At 35.6% G+C, this 21,965-nt stretch overlaps 1 protein-coding gene across 1 annotated transcript in view; it reads right to left on the reverse strand.

Annotated features, from left to right (window-relative positions):
• Positions 1–9,120: 9,120 nt before the first annotated feature.
• Positions 9,121–21,965, reverse strand: part of med27 (mediator complex subunit 27) — a 56,523-nt gene continuing 43,678 nt past the window's right edge. The window contains exons 5-8 of the mRNA XM_052564166.1: positions 20,273–20,380; positions 15,293–15,334; positions 10,859–10,936; positions 9,121–9,591 (exon numbers count right to left, since the gene is read on the reverse strand). Coding sequence (XP_052420126.1) covers positions 9,457–9,591; positions 10,859–10,936; positions 15,293–15,334; positions 20,273–20,380 — 363 coding nt within the window. The 3' untranslated portion in view covers positions 9,121–9,456. The remainder of the gene's footprint in view (positions 9,592–10,858; positions 10,937–15,292; positions 15,335–20,272; positions 20,381–21,965) is intronic.

The raw sequence follows: 21,965 nt of genomic DNA on the forward strand, positions 1-21,965 counted from the left end.
TTAGATAACTTTATAATTTTGTTATATTAATTTTACTGAAAGACTGTTTTTTTCTATGAGTGAATCTTGTCAGAACATTAGCCAAAATGTTCCCTGTTTGCCGGGATATACAGGTAGCTATTATGAATTATATTTAAGCAAACAACAATATATTGACAATATTTAGCAACTGGAATAGCATAAAATCACAAAATGTATGATGCTATATGTGCTTTAAAGAGATAGTCCACCTGAAAATGAAAATTCTCTCACCATTTACTCTCATGTTGTTCCAAACATAAAATAAGATATTTTGAAGAATCTCTATATCCAAACAGTTTTGGTTCCCATTGACTTCCATTGTATTTTTGTCCATACACTGGAAGTCAATGGGATCCAAAACTGTTATACCGCATTCTTCAAAATATCTTCTTTTGTGTTCCACAGAAGAAAGAATGTTACTTGAAATGATGACAGAATTGTCATTTTTGGATGGGTCATCCCTTTAAAAGTAATTATCGAATTTTTCAAAACTGCATGAAGAAGACCTCTATTACTAATACAGTTTCCATTTATGTTTCTTTGTCTTTGTAAAATTAGATAGACACCACTTGAAATCCGTCCTTCAGGCAATGGATCAGTGAGAAGGAAAGTAACAAACTGAGTTAAAACCCGGGGCAAGAAGTCTTGCAGTTTCTCACGGCACTGCGGCGTCCGCTGCTCTGTGTGCTTGCCAGCTACAGCAAAGATTGATTGGCTGATTAAGCACAAATTGATTAGCAGGTTCTCATTAGCATGCCATTAGCAATGACCTATACCTAGCGAGACACACCGCACTCTGACTCAAATGGATTAACAAGCACAACAATCCCGCCACGGACAGAAAATCTGTGAACATTTCTCTAAAAGCCAGAAATCGATGGAATTCACATTATTAACCCCCGACGGACATAAAACAGCACTCTAATGGCGTATCATAGGCGCAAAGCCCCATTTTAATATTTGCATTTATTTACATTAACAATAAGCTGGCCAACCTCTATGTCCTTGGGTCAGTCCAAACACACCACATGACTGCTATTTCAATATTGCAATCCTTCCCATCAACAAACAACAAGACATTTATTCTTAGCAGAAGGACAAGAGCAGGGTACCGAGAGCATGTATTGCTTTTGAATAGATAGGCCTCAGGACTTTAATTTGAATATATCTAATAAAACAAATATTCAGAAGAACAACAAGACAAGGCTGATATTTTCATTCGCTGGGAAATGATATGCTCTAATATGCAGACGGATGACGGGTCACGCAGTCGCCAGTTGTTGTTAATGTTATTATCTGTGAACAACTTAAAGAGCTCCATCTCCCAACAGAAACATATACTCTTCAAAAACCTATCGAATAACTTGTTTTCTGTTCTGTGTTGATGTATTTCCTGTGTTCTACGTTCTTAAATGGGGACGCAACGTTTTTATTTTTATTTTTTTTATTCATTTGTGCTTATGGAAAAATTAGTAGCTCCGACTCTCTCCATAAATAAAGTGTTGTCATATTATATGACATTTAGCTTTATTGATCCAATAAGCCAAGCATTTCAGTTAACCTTGCTGTGGTTGGTTGATTTTTCAAACTTTTTTTGCATCATGTAACTGTAAAAACATTTTCCTTGAAAATGGGGGGGGGGGGGCATATCGATGGCCTCAGAGCTAAAAGCCACAAAAGAAAAATTCAGATATCATCTTTAAAGGTACACTATGGACTTTTTCTCATTTCATTTTCTATTAATTACTGACCACTAGGCAGTACTTGAAAAATTGTGACTTGGCATAGCTGGTGAGATTTGTTTGAAACCATACGATTCATTAACGCACAAGAAACCAGTCTTTTGCAATTTTGCGTTTCAAACACAGATGTCGACAGAGAGCCAACAATTCTGTAGTGCTTGGTCATTTTCAGTTCAAATCTCTATTTTTTTGTGCATTTTGGTAATGCTACTACCATGAATGACATTATATCTGACTCATTTGCATATTTTTTCTTCTCTACTGTGCCATTAAAAATAAAAGCTGAAAAAATAGTGGCTAGTACTGTATATACTGTAAATGTTTATTGTATGTAAATTGTCTGAAATTATTTATGGGCCATCATTTTAACATCATTTGAGTTGTATTTTACATTGCACAATATTATGCATACAAAACCTAAAACCGTCTTAAAGGTCCCCTTCTTCGTGATTCCATGTTTTAAACTTTAGTTAGTGTGTAAAGTTGTTGTTAGAGTATAAATAATATCTGTAAAATTCTAAAGCTCAAAGTTCAATGCCAAGCGAGATATTTGATTTAACAGAATTCGCCTACAAAAAACGACCCGTTTGGACTACATCCCTCTAGTTCCTGCAGTTATGACGTCACTAAAACAGTTTTTTGACTAACCTCCACCCACATGAATACACAAAAAGGGGGGCGTGGCCTTGTTGCGCTCCGATGGAGAAGAAGGAAGAGCTGAGTTTGTGTTTGTCGCCATGTGGTTGAAACGCTGTTATTTTCATCTCAGAGTCCAATCACCTTTGTCTGGCCTTCCCAGGGATGCTGTACTTGGAGATTAATGATTACAATTTACATTTAACTCAGTTCCCGAAAATTATAATCCACATGTAAAACTATGTGCAGCAAATTTTGCTGAGGACAGCTTGCTGAGGACAACTTTCTCTATCAGTTTAATGTCGGATTCTCACAAATATTATTCTTGAAAGATGAAGCAGTTCCCTCTTTGTCTGGACAAGGTGTTGTTTATGGACCACAACCGGTAAGTGTATTTTATTATTTAAGTTGGTGCGTTTAACAGTTTGTGTAACTTATTACACAAAGGGTAATGCTGTTTAGCTTTGTTAACTTAGGACTGTGCAAAAAAACGAATGCAATTTTCATGCGGATCTCATCAGTAAAAACACTCCTGTGACTATAAATACATCTCCAGCACACGCTCCTGCCCACTTGCTTCTCAAAACTACTCCAAAACTAGCGTTTGCAGGAGGGCAGCGTGCTGTAAGCTGCTGTCGAATCACAACACAGGAACCGCTGGCCCAATCAGAACTCGTTACGTTTTTCTGAAGGAGGGACTTTATAGAACAAGGAAGTCATCAGCCCGTTTTTATGACAGTGAAAACAGTGGTATACAGATAGGTGAATTGTGTGAAAAATACTGTGTTTTTTTTACACGCGAAACATGAACACGTTATATTGCACACTGTAAACACAATCAAAGCTTCAAAAAAGCGCGTAAAACTGGACCTTTAAAAAAAAAAAAAAAAAATCAGTCCCATATTCTGACGAGTAGTATCCTGTACCAATTTGTCATGACATTTTTCTCACACAACATCTGTAAAAATGTACTAACAAATTACTTAGTTTCTCATCAGAGTAAATGAAAAAAAGCTAATCCTGTCTAAATTTGAATGTCTATGATTTCTGATCCCAATGGTTTTCCAAGTTTTTTCACATTGCACTTTCCAATATGTACAGCATTTGACAAAAAACGTCATATAAAATAAATGTAACAATAGAGAAAACCAAATCCAGCTATACACTTTCAAGACTAAGATTTTTAATCCAAGTTTTCTAAATTGTTTTCTTGGTTTTACAAAGGTTAAAAGAACATTCCAATTTGTTATTTTGCAAACATTATGGGAGCATTACTTTTGAACGTCTTTGAATGTTCTGAAACAAGCAGTATGATTTATAAAACGTGAGATGACCACAGTAAAACATATCATAAAACAGCTTCATGAATGCTGTATAAATGCAGTTGTTGTGCAAATGTTTCAAGAATATTAATATTAACTTTGAGAGAACCTTAGAATGGTAGCAAACGATAGCTGGAATACCAGCATCATACACAATCTAGATTTTGCTCAGTTATGTCAAGTCAAAAATGAAGCATGCCCTTCATGACCTTCTGTAACACCCACTTGCATAAAACACACACTTGCACCTCTGTAATTACCATGCAGATGTTAGTCCTTTTTGATACATAAAATCAGAATTTTAAGAATTATAAAGGTTGTTCAGAAAACTAGTTCCATCCAGTAGGCTTTTAAGGGGTCAGTTCTATCCTCATTAGTCTACGTGACAGTTGCTGCATGTCTTTACGCAAAGCAGTGTCAAGTCAAACATCCATTCCTTTTTTCCCCCACACATAACATTTAACTAAAACCATGAGTAATGCTGGCACTACTTTGCGCTTGGTCTCTGTGACTTGCGTGTACAACTTTAGTGCATGAGAAAGTTCTCGCCATCTGCGATAAGCTGTTAAAAATTCTGTCCGTATAAGTGCTAGAGTTTTTGAGCATCTGATGCATAATAGGTCTTGTTACCAGTTTAAGTGGGTGGCGATTCAACATGCCAGGAGGGTGAGCTCCATAATTTCAGAGCAAAGCGTGAATCTTAGTTCCCGGCACAGATCAATGACACATCAGCGCAAAGCAACAATTCGGTGCCAGAGAATAGTGCAAATAGATGCTTGTGTGTGTCTGTTCCTGTTAATACTGTTTAAGCTGTCTTTTATGATGCTTTTAATGAGATATATGCATTAGGAGCAGTGGATTTACTCTGAGATTTGCCCATTGCTACTTTGTAGCATGTAAGTGATAATGTCTGTGATTTTGGATACACCACTGAAGCAAAGGCTAAAGCTTCATTTAGTGAAAACAAGCATTCACACACAGGTAAACAGTTACAGTTTTCAGGTATGTAGCACAAACCCAGAGGCATTCGGCACAATGCAGATAAGATGAGCAGGGAACAGATGGAACGTGGATGTGGCCTGTGCCTGAACATGGTGCCGATGTACGCACCTCCTACATAAGCCTGGTACTGTTAGCATGGAGATCTTCCAGACCATTCTTGGCATCAAGAGGATCTAGTCACCATCTGTCTCCCAGGACAACCTCCCAACATAGACCTTCCCCGCCTCCCGCCACCCCTGTGCTCATCAGCTCCGAGATACGCAGACGCCTGTCAGTGAAATTCACGGCCCGTTTGTCTTGGGTGAGCAAATACGACCATAAGACAATTCTATTCGGATCATCCGCACCACCTGTTAAGTCTACGAAAACAGATGACGGCACAGTATTGTTAACTGGAGACATCCACTTCGCCAGACTTGTGTGAATAAACAGGAAGAATTACTAAATGCACACACAAAGCACAGCCAGGAATGAGGCCATCGATGAAGAACACAAAAAGGAGTGAATTCGGTTTCAGTGTGAATGCTTAAAACGGGTCAATTCAGAATCGATAAGAATCTATGATTGGTATCTATCTATCATTTTCAGTGAAATAGGTCTACTATATAATTCTGAAAGAAATATTACTTTATACGTCTAAAATTTGTAATCTAGAGATAATTATTTTTTGCTATTCATTATTAATATCGAATCTAATCCATCCAAATTTTGAACTTTGTGTCAAAACCCAGGCCTATTCATTATTCTTTTGTGATGCATGCAACATATGAGAAACAAGGCAGCATCTGTATTAAAGGTAAGTTTGTTAGAATGTAGAATTCGTTTTTTTTTTTTTTTTTTTTTTTTGCATGAACAATATACCATAGTATTATCACTTTGTAATTCTGACTTCCCAACTTGTAAATATGAACCTCCAATGATGACTTGATGTACCATAAGTACTATGATGCAAATATGTATAGGTAGATGCCACACTTGACAGCTTCAGTCATGCTGACGCCTCCGCCATCTTGGAAGGGTCAAACATTCCTTATCCTCTGTAAAATGCGCTGCACACATCTAAATATTTGGGTTGAACTGTTCTGGAACAGTGTTGTAAATACAGTTTAACCACTGATTTTTAGTTGTGTCCCCTTTTGGAAGGCCAAACAAAGTAGTTTCGCTTTCACAACGAAACACACAGCGTCTCCACAACATAGTGCAACAGTGAGAATAAAAAGTTCGGTTCTTTGCGTGAACATTTGTGCGGCATTATGAAAATCTTTCCACATCGTGACGTAGACATGTGGGAGTGTGGTAAAATGAGCCGTTTTAGGTTTTACTTTTATAAATAATATCTCTTTAGATTTGAGACTTTAGTCTTTGCAACTTTACAGATCTTCTTTATGCATCAAGAGCTTGTAACACTCCAAAAAGAAAGGAAAAATTGAAATCGTATCATATGACCCATTTAACTGGCTGAATGTGCTAGCTGACCAACTCCCATTGAGATTAATTCCAACCAATATTTTTCTCAAGCTATATTGAACCACTTTTAGAATGTTTTCAATGTTGGACCTGTGGAAATCCTGTGGCACTTAAATAAATGCACTAATCATACCTTAAGTCTACATCGTACAGATGAATATGAGTGTAACCCCCTTTTGCAGTCTTGGCAAATTTACACTGGGGCAAGGACAGGGAGTATGCAAGGCACCTGGTCTCGAAATCAATCATTAGCATGGGTCGAGGGCGGTAATTAGGCGTTCAGGAGGGAGCGTGTGGGATGAGGTGACGTGGAGCAGTTAATGAGGCCACGGGCTGGGGAGGGGTGAACGGCCAGCACCGCAGGAAACTTCACACACGCCGCAAGAAGACAGAACACACACCGCAATTATAAGGCACAGTACATAAACATACGATTCAACACCCAAGGAGGTCAGGCTGAAAAATGTGCTGTAAAATAGATGACAGTCTAAACAAGCTTTGAGAACTGAGGTGCCATTTTTGTTTTGTAGTAAGTAAGGCATATAATGGTCTGTTCTTCTGGAAGACCATTGAAAAGGCTCGTCTTTATTACTTTATGAGATCTGATTTCTGAGAAAATAACTAGTTAGGCCTATTATTTTATTGTAATGTCTCATTTAGTTTCTTCCTTTTGCATAAAAATAAATAAATAAATAAAATAACCAGGAACCCGAGATGCAAATTAGCGTTGTGTTGTAGTGGCTATGTAGGCCTACTATTGGTAACTCTAAAAATGTAAAATAAAAAATAAAAAGGCTTCTTATATTTTTCTTAAATTGGCCCATAAATTCATAAACAAGCAGGTCCAGCACTAAAACGGTTTATCATGCACAGGTGAACAGAACTTTATCTAATACTCAACCTTTACATTTATTAATATTAATAAATATTAATATAAATACCTTGAAATACATTTTGACAATTTCTTGTGACGTGTTCAGATCCACAGGCTTATATATGTATGCATGCATGTATGTGTTGTATGTACGGTCTTAAATGTTTGTAGTTATATAATAATAATAATGAATATATAATTATTTATAAATGGATTCAAATAGAATTAAATAATTATAATCAAATTTATAAGTTTAATACATATTTATTTAATACTATTAATATTACAGTGAAATAATATAATTGTTATTTCTTGCAGTTCTAAAACTTTTTCATATTTTCAGTAAAACTGAACGGTTTCCTGTTAAATAGATTGTAACATGGACAGCAATAATATTCTTAACCCTGGTAGCCTCTCTCACCTTTTAAAGACAAAACACTCAAAAGAATTAAGCTTGAAGGCTTATTAAATCTACAACTGCAACAAAGACTGAAGCTCACCTACTGTTTTCAGGAACAGATGCTATGTTAACTGTGGAGTGACGAGTAGGTATATGAATTAGCCTTTGAGTCTCAGTTCCAGTCGAAGAGAAAAAGAGGGAAATGGTGTGACTCCAGCATGGCTGTGGAGGCATTCAAGACTTCACCGACTAACTCGACTCCAAGCCTCTAACGTGGCAGCATGTGTGGGATCTGAAGGCAATGATGATTTTCACTTGATCAAAGCAGATCATGCAAAAGAACTGCAGCTCTTTGAGTTTTTTTCAGAAAAGCTCAGAATATAAAGTGAAAGTGAGAATATAAGCCTGCTCATTAGGATTTTCAGCAGGCTGGAAAATTCAGACAATTATATAGGCTATAGGGTTTAGATTATTGTAAACTGCTCTCTAGCAGTGATGTACTGATACTCTTTATGCTTTAAAATTTTGCAATTAATTTAGAGCAAACTGCAAACTGGTTTAATTTAAACCTTTTTTAGAAATAATTCCAGCTTTTGGTTCAGAAAATGATTTACTTCTTAAGAAATAATATAGCTATATTTTCATCAACATGCATTTTAGGATATTGCATAAAAACATTGGATGGAAATGCCAAGATGAGCTTAAAATCTTAAAAAGTGCATTGACTTGTACATAAGCAGAAAATGCAGCATTGTGTATCTCTCAGTTTGTATCTCTACAAAATATATTTAATTTCTCCTTCCTAATTTTGTATGATTAATAATTAAGTTAATATATAGTATGTTCATATATTATTATTTAAAAATGATCTTGTTTTTAAGTATCTTTCATATGTTTATCGATCGCCAGACAGTTTTGTTTAGATTCTACTTAGTTTTCAGGCTGAAAGGCATATCAAGCTCTCAGAGTACATTAGTACATTAAGATCACAGTCAGCCCTGTAGCTCCAGCTGATGTGATTAAATTATGGTTGATGTTCAAATGAGAATCTATATGGTTCCATAAAGATCAAATTCAAGCCCCACAAGCTTAAATGAACGTGTATACAGCAGCATGTTACAAACATGAAATGAGTCAAATGGAAACATACATCGTAGAAACCACACTGACTTGGGGTTTCTGTATAAACATGCAAAATTGTCCTTTTCTCTAGCGTGAATTTGTCATGCTTCAAACATAATGTTTAATAATTTAAATTCGCATGTACAATGTGTCATTGCAAAAGTGAAGTCACGTCAGGCGGGGACAGAAAACAAAAGCTGACTTCCCATGCAAACACTCAGCGAGAGCCTTTATCACTCCGTCTAAATCTTGCATGATAAGAAATGAAAAAGCAACTGCGATTTTCAGGGTCATACACTTATAAGATTGTACTCTAGTTTGCAATTTTTCATGCATTTTTCATGAACTATGTACATTTTGTGTTTTTTTTTTGCATTGGTTTCTAAACTTTACAGAAGCATATTTAAAAGCAGGAAAAGTTTCTGCTGACATTTGCCATTTTTTTGCAGACCAGCAAATACAGCACAGGGCTAACCTATTTGAACCTAAGAAACATATAATAAAAACTCAGATCTAACAAAAAAAAAGACAATATGTGGAAAAAGAAAAGCAAAGGCAGTTTATTTAAATGTCAAAAATGGACAATTTTCATCCAACCTGAGGTCCCACCTACAACATTAATTATTACGACCTATTTGTGGAATAAACTTCTAGCTATTTACATTCTAAAATCCATCAGCATTTTACATTTTCTCTTTCAAATGTAATAAATCATTATATGGTATCTATCTGGAGAATAATATTCTTCCAGAAGAGGATGGAGCAAAGCTCTGGAAATCAATAGGCTGGAAATTGTCTTCATGACGAACTGTCCACAACACAGAGTTCTCCAAGCCAAGCCATTGAAGTACTGTGTGACCCGGGACAGCGTCACTGCCTGCAGGTGTCATGGAAAGCCTCCAGAGTTCGGAAGTCCCTCCATGTTGGTGGAAGGCCCTCCTGCAGGTACTTGCCACAGCGTTGACACGGGGTCTGGAAGAGCTTGATGTAGCTCCTCAACCAGGTCTGCTCAAAAGAAGAACACCACACAGACATTAGCGGACAATTGTACTTTTTATAAAGGGCTTATTGGATAAAACCTTTAAAAACAAACAGCACTCCTCGTGTGAGACACAGAAGACAGAATTGACACTTAAAAGCCCAACTGAGTCTGAAGTGTCTTGAATAACACATAGTCTTTTCCTGGGCAAAATGCTGTAAAACTGCTGTGGTGGATGACCTCGGTGGCATGGGCATGTGAGACCAGCATGACGGTCTGTGGTCTCTCACAGCAGTCACAACTCGACGTTGATTAACAGCAGGAGGAATATGTCTGCTCTCCTCTCTAACCTGTCTTCACTGGGCCGCTCAGCACAGTCGGGGTTTACCTGCACCTGTCAGGACGCACTGTCTTTCCTAATTCATCTGCCGGCCCAAACTACCCTCCACTGACTCTGTTATTCATACTCCAATTAGCACACACAAGAGTCCAGCACCACACTATCTATTTATCTATCCATCCATCCATCCATCCATCCATCCATCCATCTCTATATTTTCTCATGTGTCTATCTATTTATCTGTCAGTCTGTTTATTCAACCAATACCTGAACCACAATGAATTATTTTATATTTTTTACGAAGAAGCTGAGAGGACCTTGAAGTGAGTGTTTTTTTTCTTGTAAATAAGTTGTCCCAGGGATGGCCTTGGAGTGAAGCCCATCAACTGTATGGTTTAAATCTGTGTACAGGAGAAAGCCCATGATTCCAGCCATGATCAGAATAGCGCCGCATTGATCTTACGGAGAAGCAATCAATCTCTCCTCTCTTTTTAAAGTGTAGAACAGAGGTCGGCAGAGTGTTTAAAGACAGACCGGACTCAATGCTTAACAATACACACAAATATACAAGCCACTATAAGTTTAACTTAAGTTATAAAAGATTTCAAACACAAAATCAACACTTGTTTATTCCAGCGGTGAGGTTTTTATACATTTTATGCCATTATACACTATTATTCAAAGCTACAGTATTAACGGTGCACTTAAGCGATCGACTTTCAGTATGTGTTCCCTGGGAATCGAACCAATGACCTTAATGTTGTTATAGCCTTCCTCTTACCAGTTGAACTACAGGAATATATTTTGTAAGAATGGTTTTGCATGCATTCTTACAATGTGGAAAACCTCTTGTTAAACAGCACCACAAAACTAAAGGCAATAATACTAATAATTGCATGAGATAATTCTAGCACAATGCCATTAGAAGTTTAAAAGCAATGTACTATACCCACCATGAATGAGCGAACTACAACATCAGGCATCTGGGGGAGCTGGTAATGCAGGAGCGCTGTGGTTGCATGATCAGTGACCTGAGAGAGGAAAGATCACTGAGAAACAGAACGCAATATGTACAGCAAGTGCATTAACATATGACCAACCACATTTACAAAACCAGTTAACAAAATTACATTTGTGGTCTATAATTGGTGGTCGAAAACGGTCATGTGTACCAATCAACGACCTTGTCCTTGACTGACATTCCAATTGGACTTCAAGGAAAAAATATAACTAAAATTACAGGGACAGAATAAAATGGTACAAAAGTATAATCTTTAAGTGTAAATCTTAAAAAGTGTAAATACCTTTCCTCTTTATGAATCTGAGTAGATCTTAAAGTTCAATGTCACTCTCATTCTCAATGGTGATTCATTAGATTATTAATACGGTAATACAAGCATGTAAAATAAGTAAAAACGACTTGAAGTAATAATAATAAAAATACAAAAAAAAAAAAACTACAATAAAATGCAGCACAACAAATACTACCATATAGTAGAGTTTAAATATTACAGATAAATTTAGATAAACATTTAGTTATCTGTATTTCACATTTCATGTGTTTTGGAAAACGTCCATTAACTTGGCATAAAATTACCAGTACCATTTATATGGAGTTAGAAATGTGTCTTTATTACATGCGAGAAAATAAAAGATCTGAGAGAAAAAAAAAAGTTTGAGAGAAAAAGTTATCACACTGATAGCAAAAAAACATTTCATGAGAGAAAAAAGAATATTTGAGAGAAAAAGTTTTCATGCCAATAGCAAAAAATAATAATATTTGAGACTAAAAAAAGTTTTGAGAGAAAGTATTTTCTCATAGAACATAAAAAATATACATTTGAAATTTTAAAAATTATTTCTGAGAAAAAAAATCTCTCTCAAAATACTTTGAAAAAAACTCTCAAATATATATTTTTTGCTATCAGTGTGAAAATATTTTCTCAAAAAAAAAAAAAAGTGTTTCTCTCGAAACGCTTTTCTTTGCTCTTGATGCAATTTCTTGCTCTCGTGTCAGGATTTTGCTTTCACTGTGAGAATTGTGTCATGGGCGGGGCCACGTTCCTATTGGCCAGTCGGGTGAGCATCGTCTTGTCTTGGGAGTCGAACTGATTCATAACACCATTGTTCGGTTCACCTGCATAGAGGCCGCCTCTGCCTTATGGATAGTTAAGTTGAGCACGGACATATGACACTCCAATGTTTGGGTAAGATGATGACACACAGCTGGCTGAGCAAGTTCAGTATCACTGAAGTTTAAACATTAAAAAATAGCACTAATTTTCATGAATGAATGTGTATTATATTATGTGCTTGCTAATTGCTAGTAAAGCTAACCAGCCATCATGCTAGGTAAACTTGCAAACTCACCTGGTTTATACTATGTTTAAATCAAATGCCAAATTAATGTTTTGATTTAGATAGTTTCACGCCTTATTTAGTGAGTAGTGAGCAGTGATTGATATACCGTTTGAAAGTGTCCCACCTAGTTTTGTTTAAAATAGTCTTTGTATGGTTGTTGCACATGTTTAGCTACACTGCATGTATAGCTCGCAAACTCAGCTACACGGGGCTTATTCTAAATATTTTTTACCATCTAGCTGAGGTCTAGAGCTGACAAGGTAAATTGCAGGTCTAGGACTAACTCTTACATTAGCAACCCACAAATATGTTTGTGCCTGTACTGTCATGGTAATTATTTTTTCTTTTAAATCTTTCAAACGGTATGTCAATCACTGTCTAACGTTAGCTAGTTGTAGGGTTGCCACCTTCCATGCATACTAACGTTAGTTGAAAGTTGTGCGGGAGGTTGTAAGAACAAGCAGTTACTCTTCAGGTGCTTTGAGGCTAGCAAGTGCAAAGGTAGAAACTAGCTCACTACTCACTAAATAAGGCGTGAAACTATCTAAATCAAAACATTAATTTGGCATTTGATTTAAACATAGTATAAACCAGGTGAGTTTGCAAGTTTACCTAGCATGATGGCTGGTTAGCTTTACTAGCGATTAGCAAGCAAATAATATAATACACGTTCATTCATGAATATGAGTGCTATTTTTTAATGTTTAATCTTCAGTGATACTGAACTTGCTCAGCCAGCTGTGTGTCATCATCTTACCCAAACATTGGAGTGTCCGTGCTCACTGCTCAACTTAACTAGCCATAAGGCAGAGGCGGCATCTATGCAGGTGAACCGAACAGTGGTGTAATGATTCAGTTCGACTCCCAAGACAAGACGATGCTCACCCGACTGGCCAATAGGAACGTGGCCCCGCCCATGACACAATTCTCACAGTGAAAGCAAAATCCTGACACGAGAGCAAGAAATTGCATCAAGAGCAAAGAATAGCGTTTCGAGAGAAACACCTTTTTTTTTTAGAGAAAATATTTTCACACTGATAGCAAAACATATATATTTGAGAGTTTTTTTCAAAGTATTTTGAGAGAGATTTTTTTTCTCAGAAATAATTTTAAAAATTTCAAATGTATATTTTTTTATGTTCTATGAGAAAATACTTTCTCTCAAAACTTTTTTTAGTCTCAAATATTATTATTTTTTGCTATTGGCATGAAAACTTTTTCTCTCAAATATTCTTTTTTCTCTCATGAAATGTTTTTTTGCTATCAGTGTGATAACTTTTTCTCTCAAACTTTTTTTTTTCTCTCAGATCTTTTATTTTCTCGCATGTAATAAAGAACCAAAACTCACTCCATACATTTAATTTTTTTTCCTGATTTTTTTTCTTATAGTATAAATTAATATAATTAAAGGGAATTGCAATGAATAATAAAATACTTATATTACAATTATTAATAGAATTGATGTGAATAATTGTAGAATGCAACAGCAACAAAAAAATTTGTTCTAAAAATATTCTTCAAGCAAAATATATATAATACATAAATATATTTGTGACCCTGGACCGAAATTGAGATTTCTAGATCATCTGAAAGCTGAATAAATAAGCTTTCCATTGATGGTTTGTTGGCCCGACACACAACTATTTGAAAATCTGGAATCTGAAAAAAATCTAAATACTGAGAAAACTACCTTTAAAGTTGTCCAAATTAATTTCTTAGCAATGCACATTACTAATAAAAAATTTAGTTTTGATTTATTGTAGGAAGTGTATAAAATAACTTGATGGAACATGATCTTTACTTAATATCCTAAAGATTTTGGCATAAAAGAAAAATAGATAATTTTATCCAATACAGTGTTTTTTTTTGTGGCTATTGCTAAAAATATACCCCAGGGACTTAAGACTGGTTTTCTGCCCCAGGGTCACATTTTGTATTTCTTTTTTTGCATGCATGGGCACACATTTGAAGAAATTCTAATTAAAATCTATTTTCAGACCAAATCTACCTACACTCAGATTAACTCCTAAATCCAATTTTGCAGAAGAACATCATAACCTTATTACTTTCCCTAAAATCCCATCTTCCATCCCTAATTTAATTATAGAATGGGTCTAAAAAGTGAACCACTTCAATCTCCTGTCATCGTTTCATCAGACTGCCAATGCTGACCAATGTCCTTATGGGAAACCGTCCACTCTCAATAGTAATGCATCATGGGAAAAGTAACTCAAGTGGTTACTACTAAAGTGTAATAAACACAAAAACATCTGTGTGAAACGTATTGGACAGCGGGGACATTTGAAGAGTAAAGAACGATTAATTAAGCGAGCTCGGAAAATGGGAACACAGAAGTGACAGCTGGGAGGGGAAGATGAGAGGCGGCCCGTCCCTCCAGTTTGAGGCAGCCTGGGTTTGAGTTAGCATTCGCAGCCAGAGAAATAAAGAAATAAACAGGTTTGTGCTTTGATCAGCCTGTGCAAATGCGAGAAGCTCAGTTACAATGCGTTCCAGGCAGCTCGTCATACACATTCTCTGTCCTTTGAAAGGAAAGCAAGGAGCATCAGCATTAGCAAGACTACGTAGTTTCATCTGGCCCAGAGGCTGACTGCTCTCTAATTCCAGCCTAATGAGAATTGTGGAGGGTGGAGAGAAGACGACCGGAGCCCAGATGTTTAGGGGGCTGTCAAATGAGGGCGAAGTGGCTCTGAGTGAAATGAAATAAAAAAAACACGAGGACAAATGATGTCTGAGGGATGAAAGGCAAGGATTGGCAGTGGAGAGGTGACAAGAAATGAGACCGTCATTGAGAAGAGGGATCTCATTAGAATTTCACAGACCTGCGATTTAAATTTATTTATTTATTACAGGGCTTAAATTCAATCTGAAAGACAACCATAGGATCATTTAATCACTGTTCCGATATTTCCCAGCGTACACTATGGGTAATGAGAAAGACACGCTCTGTTGATTAAACTCATTTTTTCTTTTTACGTTTGTTGTGATGCGTTTGCTGCTTAACTCACCTTTTGAAATGCCTGATAGTTGGACTTTGACCAGATGTCAAGCTTAAAAAAAAAAAAAAAAAAAAAAAAAGGACAGAAAAGTAAACATCAAGCATTTTGATAACTGCATAGCACACAACTTTTACCCTTAATCACAACCCTTCTTAAACTCTTATGACTACATTCCAAGAATCCATTAAGCCTCTAGTTAACATCTTTCACCTGGATGCTCCTACACTGAACTTTTTAAATTGAAGAGTTGTTTAGCTCCATAAAAGCCAATAAATAAATAAACCCCACGATAAAAAGTACCATGACAGAGGTACACATGTGTGCATATTTAAAATAAGAAAATGAAAAAGATTGTCATAGTGATTGGTTTTTAAAATAACAAAATAAAATTCATATATACAACTAAAATCCACTTGAATGAACCAGAGTTCTTCAGGATGATTTCTGGCTGTTTGTGTAAAATTCTTCTGATTGGTTCATGCTCAACCCAAGGTTTAATTTTAAATAAGTAGTTTGCATTTTTAACATCCAGAAAGAGCTCATTTATTTTTTTTTTACTTTGCCATCTTAAATCTATAATGAATTGGAATGAATTAATTATTTGTTAACTTGTTTTTGAGGAGCTGCATTCTGTCAACATATTGTATCAACTGTCATTTTGCTGGCAATTTGAAAAAACGGACCCAAACAATCAGTACTGCTTTAATACTCTGTAAAATCCTGTGTTTATGATGTATTCATCTATTGTGTTCATCTATTCCTGTGTGGATGAGTATGTTTCACCTGCCTCTAACAAGGATTGTGTGATCAGTCAGAGAGTGCTTTTGAAAGTTGTTTTGTTTTTGCCTTTTGTTATGTTTTTATTCGCCTCTATAGGTGGGCAAAAATATAATATCATGATTTTTATTTAGAAATATAATGATTCTCGATTTTAAATTCTTTGTCATGTTGGTTTGACTATTTTGCAAATTGTCTAAGCATTAGAGCCAAACTACCTTCCCTATTATAAAGACAAAGTCTTTCAAGGCAACAAAAATATAAAAAAGGATGGCGGATATTTAGTGGGCAAAAATACAAATCTTTGTCATTATTTTATCTTTGTTATTTAAATATGAGAACAAAGATACACTTTACAAATACACATAATATAGGGATGCACTGAATGTTCGGCAACCTAAATTATTCGGCTGAAAATAGCAAAAAAAAATCTCTGTGTTCATTTTGTTTGGCTTTGGCGAAGAATTTTCATTTCTGTGCATCCCTAATAATATATGAATAAAACAATCAATGTTTTATTTTCAGGTACAATAGGTGTATTTAGCAGGAGCATTCAAGAAATTGAATGAACATATATAAAAATAAATCACTGTATAGACGGTTTACAATTAAAGCAACTGTATTAATGTTTTTCAGTCAAGTTTTGGTGTTTTATTAACATTAAAGGTATAATTGACCCAAAAATAAAGTGTTTTATTTTTATACCATACTCACTCAAAAGTTGCTTTAAACCTGAATGAGTTTCTTTCTTCTGCTGAACATAAATGCTATTTTGAAGAAGGTGGAAAACCAAACCAAACAGTTGCTAGTCCACAGCGACTTCCGTAGTATTTTTTTTCTTCTTCCTACTATCAAATTCAATGTGGACCAGCAACTGTTTGGTTAACCACATTCTTCAAAATATCTTATTTTGTGTTCCGCACAAGAAAGAAATTAATACAGGTTTGGGACAACATATGAGTGAATAAATAATGACAGAAATGAAATTTGAAGGTGAACTATCCCTTTAATGACAGTCGACAGCATGTTTAATACTGTCTCTTTAAGAGCTGCACACATCCGTTTTTCTCTCAACTGTTTACTTTCATTTTAGACTTAACCGAGTCTATACATAAACCTTGTGTGTTTTGACAGTATTAGTGCAAAAGATAACTTAATTTAGTAACCAGGTGCTGTTTGTTTGCGGTTTGTTTTAGTGCGCGCGCTTAGGGTATGCATGCTCAAAAAACAAACAAACGTCACAACAGCACGCTGAGTTAACAGTGATGTGAATGCATGTGGGATTGTACAGTATATTGAGATGGAGGCACCAGAACCTCAGCTGTTAGAATGTGCGCTGTAGCACCATACTACAATATTTCTTCAAAAGCAGACCGCGGAGACATTTTTATAGTCCACAATCAAAAACTGTCTTATTGCACAAACCTATTTGCCTCTAATTTTATTTACATTTTCTGTAAACCAAGGTCTTTACTCTATTTTTTACCCACAGTCTAAATTATATTATTACCCCAATACACCCTAGATAGGGCATTGTAAAAGAGTGCAAAAGTTCAAATAATTTATTCTGTTTAGAATTTAAATATTACATTTAGAATAATAAACCCAATGTACAATCAAAGGGATAGTTCACCCGAAAATGAAAATTCTGTCATTAATTACTCACCCTAATGTTGAGAAGACATGAAGGAAGAATTGTTGAATAAAATCAATATTTTTGTTTATCTTGACACAAAAAGTAATAGTGTAGCTTCATAAAAATATGGATGTTCCACTGATGTCACATGGACAATTTTAACAATGTCCTGTCTACCTTTCTGGGCCTTTAATGTGTCAGTTGCGTTGCCGTCTATGCAGGGTCAGAATGATCTCAGATTTCATCATAGGTATCTTAATTTGTGTTCCGAAGATGAACGAAGATCTCTCTTCATTTGACAGTTTAAAGGTCAGTTATGACTAGCCCTGCGTCTGATGTCCGGACTGTTGTTTGGGGCTGAAAAAAGCCATCACTAATCAACCCGTTGAGCGAAGGTCATCAGAAGAGTTTTCAAAGACGACAACAAATCAAAATGTTCTCTGATTCTATTATCAAACAGACCCGGTGTCAGCATTTATCAGAGAAATCAGACTCCATCTCCCCTCTGTCCTCAAACCCACCTCCATACACTGCTGCCCTTTGAAGTAAAAAGAATGCCGGATCGCAAATTACCCAAGAGATGTCTGAGATAGTCTTTGAAGCCCTACTTTGATAGCATAGTTTCCCTTCTCCAACCCTTTCCTCTCTTTTTTTTTGTGTGCTTGGAGGTTCAGGCAGGCTCTGTTGGGCCTCTTGCATGTGGTTTTGGTAAGCTTTGTGGCATCATTTAAATTGTATGGACCAGAGAGAGGATTTAAAGAAAAAAGCCTGTCGATATTCTGCCCTGAATTAACACCTCGCAGAGTCCCAAGAAGACCTCTGAGGTTGATTCAAGGGCAGGAGTTTTCTGCAGTGCTTCTACTGAAAATCGTAAATGAAATAAAATAAAATCATAAAAAAAAAAAAAAACACACACTGTATACAGTTTAATATTGAGAGGGAACTAAAAAAGAATGAAAAGTTTGGGCTGAATTCTTCGAGATTGTTTGCTGTGTGGATCCTGTGATTGATTTCAAGGTTTAATTTTGAATAAGCAGTATGTATTTTAAACATCCAGAAAGAGCTCATCTCATTTTAAAGCTCCATAATATTAAATCTATAATGAATAGGAATTAATTACTGTTTGTTAACTTGTTTTTGAGATGCTGAGTTTCCTTTCTGAAGATGAGCAGATATTTAAACTAGTTTTTATTAATCAATCAATCTCGTTTCTGTTCTCTGCTGTTTATTCATAGCTAAAAAAACAAAATGGTTGAATATAAATCTCTTGCCATAAATAACACAATATTTTTCCTATTAATCCTAGTATATCAGAATAACAAGAATTAATATCTGCTAGTCTCTTTGACTCATTACTTAGACTGTCACAATTTGGGTAAAAAAAATACATATAATATACATATTAAATATATATACACGTATACACACACATAGACACAAACTCACACAGACACACAAACTCTCACACACACACATACTGTACACACACACATACTGTACACACACACACACACACATGTACACACACACACACACATTTACAATGAATATTTAAAATGGTTTATTATTGCATACTTTTAGATGATCAAAAAACGCTAAAAATGCAATCATTTTTTAATGATGGGTTTACATATTTAAAGACTGAATCTTTTTTGATCATAGAATTTTTAATTGCAATGCTACAATCTTTTTTGACTCATTACTAAATCATACCATTTAAACAATCACAGAGTAATTTTCTATTTTAGTTTAAGTTATGTTTCCAATTATAATAATTCTCCATTTCTTTTATAACCAAAATATGCCAGATAATGTTTAAAACAACATACTGGCATACTACTCTTCTGTTTGAAATATTACAGCAAAATGTAAAATTTTTACCAAAGTAACCAGTATACAGTGTAAAGTGCACAGTATACAGTAAACAATACGTAAGCACCTCATTCCAAACTCTACATGCAGAAATTAACTAATGTGTTTTTACCAGCATAATGAGAGCGGTTTAGGCCGAACTACTGATATCCTAGTGTGAGCGTTGCTGGGACTGTCAGTTTGAGCTTTCTCATAAAGCAGCGGAGGTTAATATGCAATTGCTCACCACACACGTTTGGACGCAGAGGCCCAGCGGCACACAGCACAAAGCACCGTCCTGGCAAGCGGTTCAGAAGATTCACATTCCCTGCCATAATTAACTGTGATCAAGCCTCTCCGCAGCTTTGATGGCCACCTCATATTAGTGTCACCAAAGAGTGTTCAAACGTTGCAGCTTTCGCAGAGACATACAGATCGCTTCAGAATGAATGAGAGGACGCGGCTCAACCTGACACGGGGGACGTGAGGATAGAGGGTATCGCATACGAACATGCTTTTCATGTTCAAGAGGGAGCCGAACACATCATGTGAATAATTCAACAGCTGTGCAGAGACTTTTATCAATAGCTACAAATCCAGGGATTTCACATCCTTACCTAAGCCAGAAGTACTCAAGCTACATTTTAAGGTTTAACTGGGGAAAAAAAATGGATGAAAGGAGTTTTAAACTACACTTGAACATGTAACGTAATGATATGTTTTACCTTTCCGTCCTCAGAGTATACATTCTCATGATAACCTCTGACAATCGTGCGGTCAATAAAAAGGCTCCTCATTACCACGATGGCTTTCAAAACCTTCCCCAGGGTGACCTGGAAAGAAATAAGACAACAGGAAATAGGATGAGTGGATGATATTTGAGCGTTTCAATAATGGCCACTTTTTGCATTCACAAAAAACTAAACAAAAAAACAACAACTTAAGAAGTTGAATGAAAGTGAAGAAGACTGAAGACCTCCTCAAATTCAAATGATGCACTTTATTGTGCTATGTCTCTTAATATTCTGTGGTGGAAATGACATTTAAAATAAAATGGCCATCTCCTTTCTCACTAAGGAATACAAACAACAAAATATATAATACAAATACAAATTTTTAATCATATTTTCACATTTTTGGCTTATTTGACAAAATCTCACCTTTTTTTTTTTAAAACAATTGTTAAACTTATTACAAATATTTATTCACATAATATATACACTTTGAAATCAATCTCAAGAATGCTCTTTAGTGACTGTTCTCTTCATGGAAACCAAGTACACTCATTTTTGATAAAACTTAGTGTCAAAATTATCTATGGTAATAGAAATGAAATTCATTCGTGAATTGGATTAATAAATATTAAAATGGTTTGATTATTTAATTCTTTTTTAATGATTAAAAATGCAGTAATATTTTCATGATGATTTAAATATTTTAAAACTGAAAATGTGCATAAATATGCATTAATCTATGCATAAAAAATACACAGTTTGCAAAAATAAATGATAATCATGGTAAAGAGTCTTAGGGAACACTTAAAGCCTTTGTCTCTAATGCATTATAAAGGGTTATAAAGGATATAATGTATTATAATTATTCATAGTATGCATTGTGATACATTATATCTTAAATTATTAAAATCGAATTATAAACTATAAATTTTAAATTAATTTAAAATGAGAACAAATTGGTAATCATGGAAGTTTTTTTATATGACTGCCATAAAATAAAATTAAATAGTTTATTTGTTTACTTAAATTACAATTAACTTTTGGGACATATACAATTAATATTTATTCAACCAAAATATCTATATTTTAGAGTTGAATTGCAAATCAGAAACAGCTGGTTTGGCCAATTTTTTCTCAATTACTAAAACATACAGCATAAAACCCCTCTCTTCCGAGAATATTTTTTTTCCTTCATGCCAAAAAAAGTTCACACTTCAGCCTGAAACCATCTGCTGTCAGAAGGGCTTTCGCTTGAGTCTTTTGGCTTAAAATGGGTTTAATCGGAGGCAAAGGAGGAAATCCCAGTACAATATTCTTAAATCCTCACATTCACTTAGGTTTCACGCTACGCACACCTCAGAGAGGAAGACAGATACAGTACAACATGGACAGGAAGAGGGCTGAGGATCTCTAAACCAACCCCTCGATATTTGCCAAAGCTGTTTAAACATCAACAAAACAGCAATGGGTTTCAGCTGAGCCCCACTTGCTGAATAATTTATGTATCAGGCACAGTGAAGGATGCTGGGTTGGCCTGGGCCAGGTCTGAATGCTGGCAGGGTGGTGACAGTTCTTTTTGTGGTCCCTCTGAGGTTTTCAGAAGCCGCTAGATTTGACCCCACCACTGAATGTGAAGGGGGACACGCTCAGGTGGTCCGAAAAAAGACGGGCAATGGCGACCAGC

The sequence above is a fragment of the Carassius gibelio genome, chromosome B8 (assembly GCF_023724105.1).
Source record: "Carassius gibelio isolate Cgi1373 ecotype wild population from Czech Republic chromosome B8, carGib1.2-hapl.c, whole genome shotgun sequence".
NCBI lineage: Eukaryota > Metazoa > Chordata > Actinopteri > Cypriniformes > Cyprinidae > Carassius > Carassius gibelio.